Source organism: Lathyrus oleraceus, chromosome 7, assembly GCF_024323335.1.
Source record: "Lathyrus oleraceus cultivar Zhongwan6 chromosome 7, CAAS_Psat_ZW6_1.0, whole genome shotgun sequence".
NCBI lineage: Eukaryota > Viridiplantae > Streptophyta > Magnoliopsida > Fabales > Fabaceae > Lathyrus > Lathyrus oleraceus.
This window is the reverse complement of record NC_066585.1, coordinates 156,095,849-156,117,824: the sequence shown is the minus strand read 5'-3', so window position 1 is coordinate 156,117,824 and position 21,976 is coordinate 156,095,849. Positions and strand designations below refer to the sequence as shown.

General features: G+C 35.8%; 1 protein-coding gene across 1 annotated transcript; it reads left to right on the top strand.

Annotated features, from left to right (window-relative positions):
* The first annotated feature begins 482 nt into the window (after positions 1–482).
* On the top strand, positions 483–17,933 carry LOC127106968 (protein CHROMATIN REMODELING 4). The gene is made up of 11 exons (XM_051044262.1): positions 483–989; positions 2,417–2,664; positions 5,430–5,531; positions 5,647–6,414; positions 7,675–7,782; positions 7,880–10,633; positions 11,999–12,156; positions 13,213–13,327; positions 14,435–14,511; positions 15,019–15,676; positions 15,771–17,933. The coding sequence occupies exons 2-11, from the start codon at positions 2,428–2,430 to the stop codon at positions 17,757–17,759; spliced, it is 6,966 nt and encodes a 2,321-aa protein (XP_050900219.1). The 5' UTR covers positions 483–989; positions 2,417–2,427; the 3' UTR covers positions 17,760–17,933.
* The last annotated feature ends 4,043 nt before the right edge of the window (positions 17,934–21,976 follow it).

Genomic DNA, 21,976 nt, shown 5'->3' with positions numbered 1-21,976 from the left:
AGTACTATTTTTGATAATATTGATTAGTGTTCACTATTACTAGTAAAAAGTAATAATAGTAATGGTAAACTAATTGTAGTAAATAAACTACTTTTCAAAATCAGCACGCACGAATAATTAATCTTCAAGGACAATAGTACATTCACTTATAAAAAGAAAAAAAAAATTGAAAAAGGACATAGTTGTAATCCTATTCCTACACCCTATCCTATAAATAACTAAAAATATAAAATAAAATAAATTATTATTATTATCTTTTTTAGTTTTCACTACGTGTTCGTTCCATCGTTAATTCTGATATCAAGTGATTTCGTATTCCTCTTGATAAACATTCGTCATCCTTATTAAATCTAACATCAATTATCAATGGATGAACTAATAATTTATTATTATCATTATTTATTATTATTATTGATAATTAATAAATTAACTTAAAAATGGAAACACTCCATTAAACATGCAGCAGAAGATCACGAGAATGATCATCATAAGAGATAGAGAGTTTCTCTCTCTAGAAAGATAGTGATTGTGATGATAATGAATTTGAGAATGGAAAATGGAAAATGCAAAATGAAGGAGAAAGAAAGAACAAAGGAAAATAGTGAATGTGATGCCACGTGTCATGGTTAGAGTGGAAGAGTGGTTTTTGGGGGTTGAAAGAGCAACAACTCTCTCTACTGCCATGTCAGATCGCAAGCTTGTCCTATGACCCCGGCGAATCCGTATTTCTATGTGTCTTTCTCTCTCTAAAACTCACTTTCTCTCTCTATAAACACATACTATATCTATCTCTTTTTAATTTTTCTCTCTCTATTTATACATTTGTCTGCCCTTTTCTCGTTTTTTCTCTCTCCTCGAATCTCTCTCTCATCTCTCGGTGCTGTATCCATCTTCTCTATGCCCTAACAGTTCCTTTGCCCCTTTCTCATCTTTTTTTCAATCTCATGCAATTCATCTCCTTATTGCTGTTTGATCCATCAACACGATTGGTATGCTTCTTAATCTCTCTTGCTTGTTGGTTATTCTTGCTGATTCTGGGGTTTTTCTGTTTGTTTAATTTCAGCTGGTGTTGTTTGGTTTGTGCTTAGTTTATTGATTGTTGATGAATCACTTGGTGTTTAATTGTTGTTTTTGCTCTAATTTTAATTAGTATGAATGTTACTTGGATTTTGAACTGGTTTCTTGACTAGTATATTTAATGGGTTTATGGGTCTTGCTTTAAGTTGAATTGAATGTGGATAATAATGCTTGAAGGTTTTGAAGTTAATGGATGGTTTTGATAACTTTTTTTTTGGGGTGTGTTGTTTGAACATTCAGTGACCAGATGTTTATTAGGTAGGTTTCATTATGTTGGATGGAGTAATATTAGATTAGATTTAGTACATTTATTTGTTTTCAGATGAAAGTGTTTCTCATTTGTTTGGCTATTTTGATATGAATAATCTGATCCTGCTTTGATTCTGGAATAATTTTGGATGGCAAAAAGAGAATGTGAATGCTATGGTATTTCAAGAAGTTTGCTACTGCGAATGTTTTTTTTTTTTTGGAGGAGGAGGGGGAGAATGGTTGGCTGTAGATGTAGTGAAGGCAATGTTTATTTCATGTTTTGTTGTTGTTGTTGGTGTTGCTTAGTGTGTGAATATAATTACAAATGGGGGGGCCTAACCTAACATTGCAATGGGGTTAGTGTAGGATACTGATTGCAATTTTCCTTAAGGGAAGGTAATGCTGTTATTCATGTAAATATCTTCTTGAAGACATGATTTGTGATCAAATGCCGATAGTTTTTCAATGTTAGATGATAAACTTTTGGCTTTTTTTTGTGAGGGGGTAGAGTAGAGGTTATTTTTTGGCTTTAATTTTTCATTCTTAAATGAAATATCTTCTGGTTTGATTTTGACATCACTACTGTACACATGACGAAGCTTCAGCTTAGCTTTGATTGTCATTGTCACATTCATTCCTAAACCTTGCTGACTGATATTAGCATGTTTTCCAACCAAACTAACAAAGTTTGTCGTAAGATGCACAATGTTGTCAAATAGCCACGACATCGGTGCTATGGCACACTGAAGAAATCGCTATTGTTCCGCAATGCGCTATTTATTACAAAACATTGTAAGATACTCGCAGCTATAGGCGCCAGCACTGTAGCGTAGCGAAGTTTGAACAAGCATCTATTTTTTCGCGATACGCAACTGACAATATTGTGGCGCTAACATATTCTACATTTCATGCACCCATTCAATATCTTAACAATTAGCAGATTATAAGTTACTTTTCGATTCAGCTACTATGTTATTCACTTCAACCTTGGAGTTTCAATCTTACTTAAGACTTATCTTGTGACTTATGCTGGTACTTGTTCTAGACTTACTGATGACACTGATGGTCAAACGGTTGATTCTTTATGCAGGGCACATGTGAATGAAGAAGGAAATCAAATCATCTGTACCTAAAATGCTTAACAGGAACTGGGTTTTAAAGCGCAAGCGTAGAAAACTTCCTGTAGGACTGGATCAGTCCTCTGGTAAAGAGCAATCCAATGGTAAAGAAGATAATTCAGTAGCATCTGATTCTTCTAGGAATGCTTCAGCTAAACGTATGCTAAAGACTGAAGAAGGCACTTCTCAGTATTCATCTAAGAAGAAGGGACATGATGGGGTGAGTAACATATTAATCCCAATTGGTTAGTTAGAGATAGTTTACCTTGAGTTAGACCTTTATAAATAAGGAGTAAATAGGAATTGGACTCCAAGTATTTATTTTTATATTTCCATATATTTGAATTACTTCACTGTTGAGGGCCTTTTTGATTTCCAAAACCGGTACTTCAAGTATTTAATTTTATATTTCCATATATTTGGATTGCTTCACTGTTGATAGCCGTGTCTTTGAGAGTCTAGACTTTCGTTGCTAGATTTGCTATCACTTCTGCCATGTCATCTTCACTGTTGAGGGCCTTTTTGATTTCCAAAACCGGTATGAAATTTGAAATTATCATTGTTTTAATTGGAAATAAGATGTGTTAGATTAATCCAATGTCGACTAACATAATAATGATAGCTGTAAATAAGTCAATTATTAGGTTGCAAATCAGCCAATGATCAGCTTATATATTTGTGGTAGTTATATTAAAAATAAGAGATCAGTGTTCGACCTAGATATACATGATTCAGCATACTCTCCCTCATTTTTATATGGTAAAAAGCAGTACCAGCACCTTCTGCTGTGACATACTCGTGCAGTGTTCCACTGCCTGGGCTCCCACACAATCCAGAACTTCTTTTCCACATTGTCTGTTTCATAATTGTTCTATTCCAGATGGATAGATATGAAAATCAAATGTTTGATACTCAAAGTCATGATTTGATGGATTTTTCTATTATTTTGATAGATATATCATATCTTAAAGAAATAATAGAAATCTAATTTGATATTTTCTTGTATTCGGACAAAAGATATTTTTAAGTCAAATGACTTGTATGTTGGAACTTAGAATAGAATAAGCCCGTCTACTGGAGGAAAGGAATATCAATTGATTCGGGCTCCCACACAATCCAGAATTTCTTTTCCACATTGTCTGTCTCAAAATTGTTCTATTCCAGTTGGCCGGGCAGTAATTTTGTCCATTGGTAACCCTTATTGTCCTCCATGTCTGCGTCTGATTGGAGTTTTTTGTTTCTTCAGTTGTTAAGCGGTTATGCTTGTTTCTCTCTTGGTATTTAACTACTTTCTTTTCCCTCCTGAAATGATTTTTAGCCTACACATCATGAGTGTTTGCTTGCTCAGAATGACCCAAGTTTTGATTGCTGCTAATGAACCTCTGATTTTTCTTCACATGCCAGTTACTGAACTCTGGCCATAAATTGCTCATCAATGCATGAGGGAGTGAGTTATTTTCTCCTGCCAGTTTGGTCACACCGTAAATCTCTGACCCTGCTAGTCCTCAACTCAACTCAGATTTACTGCAATTCAAACTTCCCACTGTTCTTCTACTCATTGACAAATGCTACCTTTGAGTTGGAGGCAATGACGTTCAAGAGCAGATAGTGTGATTCCTTTGCTGAACAATGATGACAACACTCTCACGTAGATCATTAAGCACTGCAAGAAGCCCATTTAAGCCCCTGCCAACAATGACAAGATACTTTAGTGACAGTGCTATCTGCCAGCCACCACTAAAGCTCCTATAGAAGAATAATGGCCTTTATAGAACCTAGAAAGTTCAGGCGAATAATTGCCTTGATAGAAACTAGAAAGCGGCCACCGAAATTATATAGAAGATTTATTTACCAATTCCCTTACAGGGCTTCTGGTGCATATGTTATGTCTAGGCTCAACCACACAAAACAGATATTAAGGAGAGAGATGTCTCCCACTTTACACTTATTTGGGTCATATTTCATCTAGTGTGGGACTCTTTAACACTCCCATGTCCCATCTATATCCCGTGTGGCCCAATAGCGAGTGGCCTAACACATCTTGGATAAACTTTGATACCATCTTAGAATTCGGGTTGGATTTAACTCAACCTTGCAAAACTGCCTTGTAAGGCGAGAGATGCTTCCCACTTATAAATACTCTTTTTGGCCATATCTCATCAAATGTGAGACTCGTATCGATATATGTGATCTAGCTTGAGGAGGGTTAGATATACTAACTCAACACATGTGTAAATACTCTGTCACCTATAATTATGGTCTTGATGTCCATTATTTATCGAATAGTCCCGTTCAGCTGCTTGATTGATTAAAATTATTAAGCTATATAAGTAAACAGATCAGCCTAGATACATCAATATCAACATACTTTTTTAATTCGATAGGATCACGTCATATTATTATATGTTCTGATACAAATGGCCGCCACCTTTTGCATTATTTTGGCTTGGCAGTTCGGCAGTATGATGCATATGGCTATGTGTTGTGAAAATGCATTTATTTGGTAGGGAGAAATCTAAAAATATTTGAAGTACATACTGCTGTGTCTTATTCGGGAAGGATCTTGGCTTTTATGGTGCTCAGCTAATATGATTTTTAGGGTGCTCTTTCCGATATTAGTGGGCTCGTTTTTCTGATATTAGTTTACTTGTTTACTTTTTAGTCTTTATTTTTACCTTTAAGAAGATGTACTGTCAACACATTTGTTTTCTTCTAATAAATTTTTTCTTATGGGACATACGCAGTGGGATTAGATTTGGATGTGTTGTCAAGTGAATATTTTCTTCTTATTTTGTTAGTCATGTATTTTACTTTCTAGCTGATATGTATCCTGTGCATTCATTCTATCTTTTTTCAATTAATAGTATTTTATTTATAGGAAAATCTTTTTGGGATGCTTCGAATTAATTGTTATTTATGTGTTTTGTTTTCATATTCTATTAGTTTGAATGCTCTAACTGTGATATAATAAAACTTTCGATCCAGTATTTCTATGAATGCGTGATCTGTGATCTTGGTGGCAACTTATTGTGCTGTGATAGCTGTCCTCGCACTTATCATTTACAGTGTCTTGACCCTCCTCTTAAGGTATGTTTGTTGAGTTGGTTTTATATTAAGCTTTTAATATTAATTAAGAAGTATTCTCAGGTTGTATATTTTTTTTCCTTACGTTTTTAATAATTCGTGATTTTATCTCCTGAAGCGCATCCCTATGGGGAAGTGGCAATGTCCAAGCTGCTTTGAAGAAAATGATCAATTAAAGCCCTTAAACAACCTGGATTCAATTTCAAAACGAGCGAGGACGAAGACTGTACCTGTAAAATCAAAAGCTGGAGTTAACTCCCTCAACCTGGAAAAGGTTTCTGGAATTTTCGGAAATAAGCATATCTCAAAAAAAAGGTCAAGCAAAGCAAAATCTATTTCAACTATGGGAGGGAAATTATTTGGAATGAAACCACTGTCTTCCCCAGTGGATGCAACTTGTAGCGACAAGCTAACGGAGCCATCTCATGAAAGTTGCATGGAAGGAACTTCATCATGCGTCGATGCTGATGACAAGAACTTGGACTTGTCCCCAACAGTCACCCCTTTTGACACGATGTCAGGTTCACCCGATAAGGAAGTTTTGTCGCCTTCTAAAATTTCTAATTTAGATACAAATGATGACCTGCTGGAGGAGAAGCCTAGTTTATCTTGTGATAAAATTCCTTTTAGAAAAACACTTGTTCTTGCTATTACTGTTGGTGGAGAGGAAACGCGGAAAAGGAAACTTAAAGTTATTAGTGATAATGCTAATCAAAAGAGGCGTAGGACTGAAAAGGGGAAACAATTTGTCATTGCTTCTATAAAGTCAAAGTCTGGAAATAATAAAACACACAAGAAGCAGAAGTCCAAAACACAGAAAATTTCCACATCTATATCAAAAGGGGATGTTGGAGAAAAGAAATCTGATGCCCAGCAGAAAGTTAAGGTACTTGTTCTGCCTCTGATTTCTTATAAGATGTTTAATTCTAACCTATAAAATTAAAACATTTTATTCAATTGATTTACTTCTGAGTAAATACTTATTGCACATTCTAATGGTAAGTTCTTGTTAAATTGCAGACACCATTTTATTGATAAATACAATGAATAAATACTGGCATAATATTATAAATATTTTCTTCGCAGATCTAAAATGTTTATCATTAAATTACAAATATTAATTTGACTGCTATTAAAGATTCAAAATCCACTTTATCTTAATATTTGTTTAGAGTTTAAGAATTGTCCTTCTTTTCACCCTGCTTGACAATCAATCCCAGACCATGGGAGACTGAAATGAAATACTGTTCTTACTTCCTTTACCCACCTTCCTATCGTATTGATACCATGTGCACTTGAAATACTATTTTGATGGCACTTTTTTCATTTATTGGAAATTCATTAAGAATGCATCTATGATATCTGAATTATGAAAGGGTTAATGATTGTGGCATTGAATTCTGACGAATCATGTGGGCAATAGTAAAGGTCTTTAATATGAATCATTTTGCAACTTTATTTTTTCAAATGGCATAGGCTGCAATACATGCCTGCCTTCAATGCTCACACTTATTTTATTTGTTGATTTCCATGCATTTCCTATATCCTAGGCCGCTGTAAGCTTTCAGCTAGGAAAAAGTAAAGCTTGAATACAAAATCAAAGAATGAGAGTGCAGATTGACAACATGCTAGCAGTTGATCGTTGATTAGGATATAGGAGATAACTATTGTACGAGATGATCTGTTTAGATACATTCACCGTAATTTATAAGAGCGAGTTTGAACATTATCAGATTTAGACATTCTTTAGTGAGAATTTTTTAGATATGTTACAGACTGTAGGGAAAGGTAAAAAGTTGGTAGAAGTATTTCTTCAAGTATTGAAGGCTTTCAGCGTTGGGTTACATTTAGAAATATCAATAGCCGGGGTTTACAGATTTCAAAGCAGTTATAATGTGATAAAGTATATTAAGCTTTTTTATTTTTTTATTTTTGGTTTTCACCGCCAGTATCTGGCCCACTTGACTGACTAATCCGGTTCAGGGGTTAGTTCTGGCATCAAGTATATTAAGCTTGCTTTCAATATATTAATCCTTCTATTTTATCATTATACTAGCTGAGATATAGAGTATATTTATTATTATTGTTAATATGATATTGTATTTGCGGGTAGTTGTAAGCATTATTTGCTTTTGCTTGGGTGCAGAAGTACTCTCAGGCAATGAAAGTCGCGTCAAATGAGCCTGAGAAAATTGGAAGCCACTTGGACGGAACTTTAATGCATGAAGACAGTACTATTCTTGAATCTTTGCAGGTAACCATCTCTGCACTGTGTTGAAAGAAAATGCCTTCCCTGTTATCTTGTATGTGATTATCATGTCTTCTTTTTAATTTGTATATCCATCTCACAGGTTGATCGAGTCTTAGGGTGTCGAATACAAGGTGAGAACACAAACTTAGTACGGCACTTATCCTTGAAAGTTGGGGATGATTCACCTTCCGACGATCTGGTAATGTCAGAAAACCAGACAAGGCTAGTAGAAGATAATTCTGCTTGTGATAATGATGTGGGTATTGAAATAGCTGAAGATCTTGTTGATGATCCTCAAAATGTCAAAAGTTCTGATGAAGGAAGGTTGAAAGACACCGATAGAGTGGAAAATATTCATGTATACAGGAGATCAACAACAAAGGAAAGTAAGAATGGTGATCTCACAAATTCCTTGAGTAAAGCCACTGATGATTTAGGCTCATGTGTTAAGGATGGTACAGATCAGGATGATTATGCTGTATCTGCTGAACTGTTGGAAAAGGAAAATGACAAGTTGGAGACGGGGGAGAATCTTAATGTTGTTTTAAGAGGGGACGGCAACAGTGAGCTTCCAAAAAATTGTGAAATGCACGATTCTCTTAAAACTGAACCAAAGGGAATGGGTAGCAGTGTTGATAATAAAGTTCAGGATGCTATTAGGGTTGAACCTGCATGTCCAAATGGAGAGAGAGTTTCCTATGAATTTTTAGTTAAGTGGGTAGGAAAGTCTCATATTCATAATAGTTGGATTTCTGAATCCCATTTAAAAGTTATTGCAAAGAGAAAGCTTGAAAATTATAAGGCAAAATATGGGACGGCTACAATAGATATTTGTGAAGAACAATGGAAGAATCCTGAGCGGTTGCTTGCTATTCGCACTTCCAAACATGGAGTATCTGAAGTATATGTTAAGTGGGCTGGAAATCCTTATGATGAGTGCACTTGGGAAAGTTTAGATGAACCAGTGCTTCAAAATTCTTCTCATTTGATTACACGCTTTAAAATGTTTGAAGCTCTCACATTGGAAAGGGATGCATCAAAGGAAAATTCAACTAAAAAAAGCAGTGACCGTCTAAACGATGTAGTTAGTCTTGTAGAGCAACCTAAAGAGCTAAAAGGGGGTTCTTTATTTCCCCATCAGCTTGAGGCTCTGAACTGGTTGCGAAAATGCTGGTATAAGTCCAAGAATGTGATACTTGCTGATGAGATGGGGCTTGGGAAAACAATATCTGCTTGTGCTTTTATTTCATCTTTGTATTTTGAATTCAAAGTTTCACGTCCTTGTTTGGTTCTGGTACCTCTTGTCACTATGGGCAATTGGCTCGCTGAGTTTGCGCTATGGGCTCCAGATGTGAATGTTGTTCAATATCATGGCTGTGCAAAAGCAAGAGCCATAATTCGACAGTATGAATGGCATGCAAGTGATCCAAGTGGACTGAATAAGAAAACAGAAGCCTATAAGTTTAATGTGCTTTTAACCTCATATGAAATGGTTCTTGCCGATTATCCTCATTTTCGGGGAGTTCCTTGGGAAGTTCTTGTGGTTGATGAGGGCCATCGACTGAAGAATTCACAAAGTAAGTTGTTCAGCTTGCTAAATTCATGCTCTTTTCAACATCGTGTTCTGTTGACAGGCACCCCTCTCCAGAACAACCTTGGTGAGATGTACAACTTGCTTAATTTCTTACAGCCAGCATCATTTCCTTCCCTCTCTTCATTTGAGGAGAGATTTAATGATCTTACGTCTGCAGAGAAAGTTGATGAATTGAAAAAACTAGTTTCTCCTCATATGCTCCGTAGACTTAAAAAGGATGCCATGCAAAATATTCCTCCCAAGACAGAAAGAATGGTTCCTGTTGAGTTGTCATCCATCCAAGCTGAATATTATCGGGCAATGCTTACAAAGAATTATCAAGTGTTGCGAAATATTGGGAAAGGTATTGCTCCGACATCCATGCTAAACATTGTGATGCAACTGAGGAAGGTCTGCAATCATCCATATCTCATACCAGGAACTGAGCCTGATTCTGGATCTGTTGAGTTCCTTCATGAAATGAGAATAAAGGCTTCGGCAAAGTTGACTCTTTTGCATTCTATGCTAAAGATTTTGTATAGGGAAGGTCATAGAGTTCTTATTTTCTCACAGATGACAAAACTTCTTGACATCCTGGAGGACTATTTGAACATAGAATTTGGGCCTAGAACATTTGAGAGAGTGGATGGCTCTGTGTCTGTAGCAGATCGTCAGACAGCAATTGCACGCTTCAACCAAGACAAAAGTCGATTTGTTTTCTTATTATCCACTCGGTCATGTGGACTTGGGATAAATTTGGCCACTGCTGACACTGTCATCATCTATGATTCTGATTTCAACCCTCATGCAGATATCCAAGCAATGAATCGAGCACACAGAATTGGGCAATCAAATAGACTTTTAGTATACCGACTTGTGGTTCGTGCCAGCGTTGAAGAGCGCATCTTGCAGCTTGCTAAAAAGAAATTGATGCTTGATCAGCTTTTTAAAGGTAAATCTGGGTCTCAAAAAGAGGTAGAAGATATTTTAAAATGGGGAACTGAAGAACTCTTCAATGATTCTTGTGGCCTGAATGGAAAAGATACAAGTGAGAATAATAATAGTAACAAAGATGAGGCAGTAGCAGATATAGAACATAAGCATCGGAAGAGGACTGGTGGTCTTGGTGACGTATACGAGGATAAGTGTACAGAGAGCAGCAGCAAGATTTTGTGGGATGAAAATGCCATTTTAAAATTGCTTGATCGTTCTAACCTTCAAGATGGTTCAACAGACATTGCCGAAGGGGATTCTGAGAATGATATGCTGGGCTCAATGAAGGTGAAGTAATCGACTAATATCTAGTAGTCACAGTATTTATTTGGTTCCGAGTTTCGTGTAGAACCTAGAATCTTACACATAAAGAGAGATAAAATTGACTGGAAACTAGATTTTGCATAAAAACACAACTTACATTTTATGGACTTAATGTACATAATTCTATTAATTGCTTTTATATAATTAAGTATAGAGAATCTGTCCTCAAATGAAAAATATAAAAAACATTTGTACAAAGAGGAAATAAATCCATATAAATAAAAGGAAATAATGAAAAAACTTCCTACAATTCAAACTCCCATTCAAGTTAGTAAATTGGACATCTATCATTTTCTGGACTCGCCAGAAAGATTTAGGAACTGTTTTATAGGAAGTCCCTTAGTTAATACACACCTGTCAATTTTCATCCTGAAGTGGCATACACTTAACTGTAAGACCATTATCCAACTTCTCTTTGATAAGATGCTGGTTTGTCTCACATTGAGTAGTATGGGATGCTCAGTGGAGTATATAAGTGGCTTGGTTCTCTCACCTTGTTAGCTAGTTTTTTAAGGGAGGGTTCCCCAAGTGTTTCAATACTTATCAATTGGCATCAGAGCTGCTTGTTGGCTAGTCCAGAAGAAATACCTACGAAATACTTATCAATTGGCATCAGAGCTACTTGTTGGCTAGTCGGGAAGAAATACCTACGAAGGGCCTGACCAGAAAGGTTGGTTAAAATGCCGTAGAATTGGGTATTTTGCTGTGCTCAAGTCCCACTTTAAGCAGTTTAGTCCCACTTCGAGTAGTATGAGATTTTCGGTGGGGTATTTAAGTGGCTTGTTTCTTTCCTCTTTATAGTTAGACTTTAAGGGAGGGTTCCCCTTTTGATACTTATCAATTGGCATCAGAGCTGCTTGTCGGCTAGACGGGAAGAAATACCTACGAAGGGCCTGACCAGAATGGCTGGTTAAAGTGCCTTAGAGTTCGACTCTCAAGGGTGTTGCTATGATAGGGACTTGAGTATTATGTGGTGCTCAAGTCCCAGTTTAAGTAGTCTAGTCCCACTTCGAGTAGTATGAGATTTTCGGTGGGGTATTTAAGTGGCTTGTTCTTTCCTCTTGATAGTTAGGTTTTAAGAGATGGTTCCACAGTGCTTCCTTGCGCTTGACCTAGCAGCAACTATGCTTTTAACTTCTATATATTATCACGTAGGAACATACAATGCCCTGAGTTGGACTCCTTTGAATGACAGATCTTGCCTAATCTGCATCTATGGTTGCACCTTTTCTTTATTTTATCTTACTTTGATTGTTTCTCCATGCTCGTAGATACATGTGGGTATATTAAATACTCTGTTCCTTATCGTGGTTGATTTTTCTTATGTAGGCCCCTGAGTGGAATGATGAACCGACTGAAGAACATGTAGAGGGTGAGTCCCCTCCTCATGGAACTGATGACACATGTACACAAAACTCTGAGAAGAAAGAGGATAATGCAGTGATTGGCGGTGAAGAAAATGAATGGGACCGACTATTGCGTTTGAGGTAAGGAGATTCCAGTTGACGATTTCCAAGTTCTGCATAAAGGGCTATGCTGTATAGTAAAATATCTATTTAACAATAATGAAAAATATCATTTTAAGATACATTATGAAATAAAAAATATAAATGAGAGATGTTTTTGTTGCTGGAGAGCACTCTTGCTTGTAGATAAGAGCAGCAGTACCTCCTTGTTAGAAATGACCTCAAATGATAACAGAAGTTTATGATACTTATTAAGTCTAGTTTTACCTGTATCTGTTGGCTTCTATTAAGCCAGCCACACATGTTGTAATAAGGCTTAGGTTTTGTTTTTCTTTGATTTTTTGTTCATGGTTTCTGTTAGAATTAGTCACACGATTTGTGTAGTTAGTCACCTGTGAAATATGCATTAGCTGTAGAATTCCAAATTAATTGCTAAATGGGATAAGAATTAGAAATCACATTAATTTGTAAATACAGGCTTTTATGGTCTGATTAGAAACAGAAATTCAAATCTTACATTTTCATTATGGAGGTTTGTATATTAGATATTCTGAGAAAATGAGTACATCTTTTGAGGTGGCTTGTTTTTTTCCTTGCTTTCGTCCCTTGTTTCACACATCCCTAAAGGATTATTCACAATCCTCGTGTTCTGTATTTAGTTTTCTTAGTTTCTCTTATAGTCAAACTGCTTTCTTCTTTACAAGCTTTAGTGGTTAAATGAAGAGAAAATGCCTAGAAATCAGTTGTATTTAAACATACCCATCACATGAAATCAAAATGTAGGCCGACCATTACTTGTTGTTTACACGTAACTACTTGTGAGGACTGAAGTAGCATGCAGTGAACTCTTTGATCTTATGACGGTGAATGATAAAGTTGACAAGAAACCGCTTTAAATAAATAAAATCTTCTAGGCAAATCCGGAACAGGTTTTTTCTTTATAAATGACAAATGATTATATATGTGTGCAAAAAATTAACTCATTGGGCTGCATTTATTTTGACAGCTTAGTTAGCCATCAATTGGTGTGACTAATGTCTTAGCTTGAATTTCTTGTACATTTAATCCGGTTTCTAGGTGGGAGAAATATCAGAGTGAGGAGGAAGCTGTTCTTGGTCGAGGGAAGCGACAGAGGAAAGCTGTTTCATATCGAGAAGCATATGCTCCACACCCAATCCAAGCAGTGAGTGAGGTAATTTGCTTTCTTTCTGCTAGTTAGCATAATTTATTTCTTAGTAAGCTTTATTAATTCTAATTGGGAGGTGATGACTGATGAGAAGTGTTTGTTTCTGTTAAAATTCAAAACTATTTGAGTATATAGCGTAGTAGTTATATCCGTAACTACTTTGCTAGTAACTAGCAAAGCAAATTAGCAATCAGCAAACATATTAGTTAGTTAGAACTGTCTAGAAGGCAGTTATGACAAATCATGTGCTGAGCTCTAACTGAGTTGTAACTAACTTAGTCAGTCACAGCTTCCTAAATAGCATCAAGCTATTCATTGTAATAATATAATCATTTTCTGTTATTCATAACTATCTAGGAAGCTTTCCTTTGCCGCAAGTTTCACCTCAATCAGACTTACAAAACTCTATATATGGTCAAAATAGTGCACAGTGATTAAAAATCTGGCTTGCGCAAATGCACCACACCAAGCATCATGTGCACCACATTCCCTTGTTTTTGCTTACGTGGCCTCCTTCAGATTCCCTTAACATGCCGCGTTGATGTGCTTGGTGTGGCACGTTTTTTCCAGTAGCACGTAAGACACATTAGCTTCATGAAATTAATGGAAAATTGCCGATTTTTTTAATTTTATAATTTTCTTCCTATTCTTGTGTCTAAGCCTCGCTCCACTTCTTGTCACTGTAACTTTCACCATGAAAACATTGTAGAAGTTGTCTAGTTAGAGTGATTTTGAATTGAATTGAGCTTTTCCACAATGTCTTGAATCATGTCCTGTTTTGCTCTGTTTCACACAGAATGAACTAAAAAAACCATTAAAATATTAGGAAAATCGCTAGAAATATGTAGAATGACCGAGCGTCATCACCTTCCTGTCTCTATTTATTCCAGCTTAGTTTTATATTAGTTTTAGTTATTAGTTTTGTTAAATGCTGTATATAGGCCCCTAATCACATTTTGAGGATCACTTGCTTAATTACTGACTGTTAAAATTTAGATTGTTAGTCTGCTTCACCACTTTAGCTTTGATTATTTAGTTTCTTAACATTTTTTATTCTTCCTTGTAGAATTCATGTTTCATTAATGTTTTCTATTGATGTGTTTGTTCAACCAGAGTGGTGGTGAGGAGGAAAAAGCACCAGAACCTGAGCGCGAATACACACCAGCCGGACGGGCCCTGAAGACAAAATTGTATGTCTTTAAGAATCTCAGATTTTTTTTCCATTCTTTCCCTTTCTCAACCTAAGTATGTAATACCAATTCTTCCAGAATGCATTATTTTATTTATATTGAGGTGTTTGTTTTTCTAATAGTGTTCTGGTACATTGTCAAAAAGGATTTCCTCCTTTCTCTATTAATTGGTTTCTTTTAGAGCAAATAAAGCATGTTTAAATATAACCTTTTATGTTGTAATTTTGACTTCTGGAGACTACTTACCTGGAGCACTTAGCAAATCCTGCATGCTAATGATAAATTGATAATAGTATTTTTGTTGTTGTTGGACAATGATGGTAATTTGAGCACTCAAACATTTAAGGTTTGAATTATTCACTCTAATTGGTAATTTTCAAACACACGGACCAGGATATTTCATGTCTTTGGTAGTTTGATGGGCACTGTTATAGCCAATATGTTTTCAGAATCATGATAAAATAAGTCTTTAATGCTGAAACGTTTGCACTTGTCAATGATCAACAGTGCTAAACTCCGTGCTCGGCAGAAGGAACGACTTGCTCAGAGGGATGCAGTTAAAGAATCACATTCTGCTGAAGGACTTCCAGGTACTGAGTCACTCATGCATCCTCCATTGATAGCCAAAGATGGAGATCTAGGGGCTGAGCCGATACATTCAGTTCAAGAAGGAACTTCTATCAACATAGAGGACAACAAAAATAGTCTACTTTCAGAAGCTCAAAATGTTAACACTGACTCCTTATCAAGGATCGAAAAGCTTTCAAAACATAAAATGAGACATCCCTTCAATATTTCTGTCAATAATCCAGGCCGATCTTTACCCGAACTTTTGCCTTCAAACTACCACAACAGGGGGAGGATTAACGTGACAAACTCTATGCCAAGCAACAATTTGTTGCCCGTTCTAGGGCTCTGTGCTCCTAATGCTAATCAAATAGAATCATCAGAGGGTAACACTTCAAAGTTAAACTGGAGACAAAATAGGCACGGAGCCAGACAAGAGTTTCCATTCAGCCTCGCCCCTTGCACCGGGACATCCATGGATGCTGAGGCGAGAAGTAAGGAAAATGCAGCAAATACCAAACTGTTGGACGCATCAACAGAAAATTTACAACAAAGTTTCAGAAATAGCATCCCTGATAACTTTCTCCCGTTTCTTCCAGTATGCTCTCTTAATATGCTAGTGTTTTTGTTTTGTCAAACATTGTTGCCTTTATGTACATGTCACTATGATTAATGTCTTTTTGTTGGTGCAGTTTCCACCCCATGTGCAAGGAAAGGAATCTGATGCATTTGAAAGTCCAAGTGCTAGATTCTCTGCTTTCCAGGAGAAAATGGCCCTGCCAAAACTGCCTTTCGATGAAAGGTTGCTGGCGAGATTTCCACTCACAACAAAGAACAATCCAAATTCACATCCGGAGCTCTTACCTAATTTGTCGTTAGGAGGCAGACTTGAAGCTCTGAATGGATCTATGCAAGACCTCCCAACATTACCTAATTTTAAAATGCCCCCAGAAGATTTATTTAGATATAATCAGCAAGACAGGGATGTTCCGCCCACCTTGGGTTTAGGACAAAAGCCAACCTCACTATCATCATTCTCCGAAAAGCATCGGAAAGTTCTTGAAAACATAATGATGAGAACTGGGTCTGGACCAAATAGTTTATTGAAAAAGAAGGCAAAATCAGATGGTTGGTCTGAAGATGAACTTGATTCCCTCTGGATTGGTGTTCGCAGGCATGGAAGGGGTAATTGGGATGCCATGCTCAGAGATACCAAGTTAAAGTTTTCAAAGTATAAAACATGCGAAGATTTATCAGTGAGGTGGGAGGAGGAACTAGTAAAGGTCTTTCAGGGGCCAGCTTTTCCTGTGCAAAGATCATCTTCCAAGACAACCAAGTCTTCCAAATCTTCAAATTTTCCAATCTCTGATGCAATGATGGAAAGGGCCTTGCAAGGTAGCAAATTTATTTTACCGCCAAAATTCCAAAACCATCTGACTGACATGAAATTAGGATTAGGTGGTCCTGCTGCATCTGGTCTTCCACATTTTAGAACAATGGATCGACCTAGTCTGCAAAATGATCACTTTGCACCTCTTCCATCTTGGAGCCATGATATGAACAGAGCAAAATTTCTTGATGATGCTTCTGCCGAAACAACTGATAGACCAGGAACTTCGTCCAATGTGCTGCTGACAGAAAGACCATTTCTACTCAATTCTTTTGGAACAGCCAGCTTGAGTTCTTTAGGTTTGAATTGCTCAGGCAACATTAATATACAGCAACAGGAGGATGAGCGAGGAAACATCAAGCGTGGAAAGTTGCCTGTACTTCCGGATGAATCACCGAATGATGCGCGTGATTGTAGCATCAATGTAGTAAAAGGTGAATCTACTTGCTCAGGATTGTTATCCAACCCTATTATACCAGATCACATGAACTCGAAAGGGGAGGAAGTAGCTGGAAGTAGTTCTTCAAAAGACAAGCTTCCCCACTGGTTACGACAAGCTGTGAGTTCCCCTGCCAAACTTCCTGATCCCGAACTTCCTCCCACAGTATCGGCCATTGCTCATTCAGTACGCATGCTCTATGGAGATGATAAGCCTACAATTCCTCCATTTGTGATCCCTGGACCACCCCCGTCCTTACCGAAGGATCCCAGGAGTAGTCTCAAGAAGAAAAGGAAGAGAAAATCACACAAGCCCAAGCTGTTTCTTCCAGATTTTTGTCCGGATATTCACAGCAGCCACCATGGTGATAATGGTGCTTCAAGCTCAACTCCTCTCCCACCACCATTTCCTCTACATCCTCCGACAGGGCCTCAGCAGCTTGAATCCGACCTCAACTTGCCCCCTCTTAATTTAAAAGGGGCAAACCTATCACACTTATCGAAAAAGACAAGCTCGGGACTATCTCCTTCTCCTGAAGTGCTCCAGTTGGTTGCATCCTGTATTGCTCCTGGCCCTCATCTTGAGAGCAAGCTTCCATTGCCAACAAGGCCAGTTGGCAGAGCCAAATTCAAAGACTCAGAAGGTGGCTTCAGAAATAAGAAGCCGAGACAGATATCACCAGAAAATTGGTGTTCATCTGAAGAACATAAAGTAGAACAAGTCCCTGATAGTGGAGATTCCAGCAAGACTCAGTCAGATCCCTCCAGGGTTGAGCAGCCCCATGGAGGGGAAGCATCTTCTGAGGGAACTGTCTCAGATCATGCTGTGAGGGATCAGGAAACGGAACTGTAGTAGTGTCTTTGGTTAAAAACTGAAACCATATTCTTTCTTGCTGCTGAAGCCTTTTTACCAATGTGCTAGAATTTTTGTAGGTATGACAGTGAGTGAACTAGCAAATATAGTATTGTCGAGAACATGTAAAGTTTTTTCTCCAAGTGAAATGAAATATATAGTGTTGCTTGCTGAGTATTGTTTGTACTTTGATGCCCTTTTTGTCTATTTTACCAAGGTAGTTTTTTTTTTCCAATGAGTTTTATTGATAACGATGAAGAGTACCTATATAATATATTAAATTCAAGCGATGAATTATATCACGATATATAGGGATGATCGAGGATTGAGTTGAGTTTAATTTGATTAAATTCAATATTTGACTTGATCAATAGTCTTTGGTTTAGGTTGAGTGTACAACTCATACTTATAAGACTAAACTTGAATTGAACCAACTCATTCATCGATATGTGTCATCTATTAAATAAATTTTCAAATTTTAAATAAAATATCATTTTAATTAACATTTATTTTACAAAAATATTAAAAAATTATAAAATTTTAGTATTTAATTTGAATAAAATGTATCGATTAATACCTAAAAGTTTTTTTACGATTTAGATCAAGTTAGAAAAGTATACAAATGATGTAAATTATAATTTAAAATTTTATCTCGTTTTGAATAAAAAAATTTGATCTCTCAAATTTGATTTAGACTTAGACTTTTACGATTAATAAAAAATATAATTATATTAAAAAAATATATGCATTTTTAAATTATAAAAATTATGCTAGATAATTTATAAATAAATAAAATAAAAATAATGTAACATATTAATGGATTGGGTATGCGGGTTCGTAGATTTTCAACTTCAAACCATTATCCGAATCAAATACCAATGAGTTTGAATGAGTTGGTTCAGATTGACCTCTATATAATTAGGATGAATAAAAATAAGGGTGGGGTTGGGTTGGGTGAATGGGCTTGCAGGTTGATCCGTATCAAATACCAATGAGTTTGAATGAGTTGGTTCAGATTGACCTCTATATAATTAGGATGAATAAAAATAAGGGTGGGGTTGGGTTGGGTGAATGGGCTTGCAGGTTGATCCGTATCCATGAACACCTCTAACGACATATGTCACACACTCTATATTTGCCACATCACCATTATTCTTACGTGACACCTTCAAAAATCCATCTTTATTTTTCAAAAGATGAAAATACGTATGTAGCAGTAAATTTTTTGAGATTAAGCTATTGATTAACCTAACTCGCAAAGCAAGAGTCGCCACCACGCTTTTATTGTTTCTAAAGAAAAAGGAAAAAAGTACGAACAAAATCCAAAGAATTTTTAAAATAAAACTAATAAAAGAGAACAAGGATCCAAAGATTAGTTATGTAAAGGGAAAGTATTAGCACCCTAAACATCCATGGTACTCCATGGAAATCTCTTTGAAAACATGTACATTTTGTTTTGAAAGAGGTGTTGTTTGTTAAAAGATATGAGAGTTGGGAAAAAAAACACATTTTCTTTATTTTGATGTTTGCCAAGACTTTTGAAGTCTCATGCCTACGTATCAAGAAAATGCAATGAATGATCAAAACCTCGTAGTTCGTGGTAAAAATAACAAAAAGAGTTTGTTTTGATTCATTTTTTAGGAAAAGACATTTTGTCATTTTAAGGAGAATATTCAATTAGTCACCCACACATATGAGAATTTTGCATCATCATGAGAAGGGCTCCAACTTGGATAAGGATCAACAAGTATGCCACTAGCTCTCATAAATGAAAAATGATTATCATCAATACTATGGAGATAGAAGAATTATAACTCAACTATGGAAATGACTCATGTCTCATGCCTTGAGAAAAGTTTTAAAAGGAAAAGTGCACAAGGGCACAAAAATGGTTTGAATGAGTTAGACATTTTTTAGTCTTTTGAAATTGGTCTAAATATGCTTAAGATGAATTAACATTTGTTAAGAAAATGTTTTTAAAATCACTTGACAAAAGTCAAGGTTTATTGAGAAAAATGATTCAAGTTCAAAAAACAAGAAGGTTTTTGAAAAGAGGGAGAAGATTTGAAAATTTAAGTGAGGAGAAGAAGAGACTATCCTAAAGCATAAAGTAAAAGTTAGGGAGGAAAGATTTAACCAAGAAATAACAAGCTCTATGACATAAGTCAAGCAAGAATTCCCTCATTTGGATTAAGCCTCAAACAAGCTAAGATAAGCAAATCACAATGAAGTCAAGGGCATCAGATGAATTCCAAAGTCTCAAGTCACAAGTCCTAAATCTAAGGTCAAAGTCCTAATTCTAAGTCCATAACTCCGTAATGATGCAAATGATAGTAACCACAAGTCCATGAGTTGGGAGAAATAAGTTCCTTTTAGATTTTTCTTTATTAGTGTCTTTCTTTACAATGATATCAAAAGAAAGGTCCAAATGGACAAAGAACAAAATGATATATTCATAAGAAGTATGATATGAAACGCTAAACATAAAGTATAAAGTAAATGACATAAAATAAAGACATAAAGTAAATGACATTGAAATAAAAGTTAATACAAGTGAATAGTTAATAGAGAATGATAGTGAAGATGAAAAGATGTTTTGGTCATTCTTTGGAGAACACTCAACTATCCACTCATAAGCATGCAAACATGAACCTATACATCATTTATGAGAATAACTCCAACTTAGATAAAATCAACAAATATGTCACTAGCTCTCATAAATGGAAAATGAGCAACATTTTCACACAATACCATGAGGAATAAAAGACTTGCAATCTCACTTATAAAAATGCCACTGTCTTTGGGACAAATTTAACGCTATGTTAAGCAATCGTAATTGGACTTACGTAGAACTCACAACTATATGAGGCCGATCAATAATAATGATTGTGTTAATACATGCTAGAGAAATGATATGTAAATCATTCTCCTTAAACCAGGCCACACAATAAAAAGAAAGAAAGGAGATGATGATTAAGCACAAAGGCTAGGAGGATGGTCCATTACTTCAATCTACACTTCATGACACTTAGGACAAACTTATGCATCAATCTAAAGTACCTTAAATGATTCATGATCACTTAGAAGGTAAATTTGAAATGATGAAAGTTCATAAAGTACCAATCCACACATCATAAACAAGATGGACACAAGCCATCCAATTGATCAAAAGGGAAAAAAAGGAGATGAAGAAGAAAGAATCAAGAGTAGTCACACCCAAATTGGATCAAAAGTTTGATCAAGTCATCATCAAAACCAGTCATCAATTTTGGTGGATTAGGGTTTTCACCCCATCAACATCCAAAATCCATTGAGTTTGATGAGACTTAAAGTCCAAACTATCATGATCCAAGGCCAACAGAAGTTCACAAGGTCACATAAATATAAAATGCAATTAAATGAAATAAAAATGCATCAAAGGTATTTTGAAATGATTTTTAAAATAGAAATAAAATGAAAAATTCATAAAGTCCTTCAAAACACCAAATAAATGGCCAAGAAAATTATGGAAGGTTGAAAATAAAATAAGAAACACATAATAAAATTTTCAGAATTTTAAAATGCAGAAAAACATTTTAAAACCAATTAAAATAAAGGAGAAAATAGAAAATTCATGAAAAATAGGAAATCAATGAAATAAAATATGGAAAAATAAAAATAAAATGAAGAAAAATAAAAGAGAATTTTAGAAATAATTTTGTGATTTTTTAGATGAAAAATGAAATTACTATGAATTTTTAAATAAAAAGCAATTAAAAATAATAAAAGAAAAAGAATTACAATAAAAAAAAATACGGAGCGTTGGATCCCGCCTCATTAATTGACGTGGCAGATTCAACACTCCAAATGCTAGAATGCATGGTGAAACACGCTGCAAACCAAACACGGGATCTAATTCAAATCCAGCAAACCAAAACATTTCAGATTGCCAACGTGTCTGGTTCAAACTCAGACAACCTGAGAAAATTTCGGTCGTCTTCTCCGGTGAGCTCTCATCAGAGTTTCATCGTTTGGTAAATTCAAGACACGAGACGACCACCATTGTGATCCTCTTCTCATCCCGAATTCAACCCCATACTCCAAATTCTTTTATGTGAACATATCAAAGGGAATTTCAAAGAAGTTTCAGAAATAAGCAAACCACGAAAAATTAAATTAAATGATGAACACGATTAATCAACACCAGATAAGTTAGGGGAAAGCATAAGAGAGTGAAT

Coding starts and splice junctions, on each gene's coding strand:
- LOC127106968 (XM_051044262.1), top strand. CDS start 2,428: ATGAAGAAGGAAATCAAATCATCTGTACCTAAAATGCTTAACAGGAAC. Junction 12,157..13,212: donor GACCGACTATTGCGTTTGAG/GTAAGGAGATTC, acceptor TCCGGTTTCTAG/GTGGGAGAAATATCAGAGTG. Junction 15,677..15,770: donor ACTTTCTCCCGTTTCTTCCA/GTATGCTCTCTT, acceptor TTGTTGGTGCAG/TTTCCACCCCATGTGCAAGG.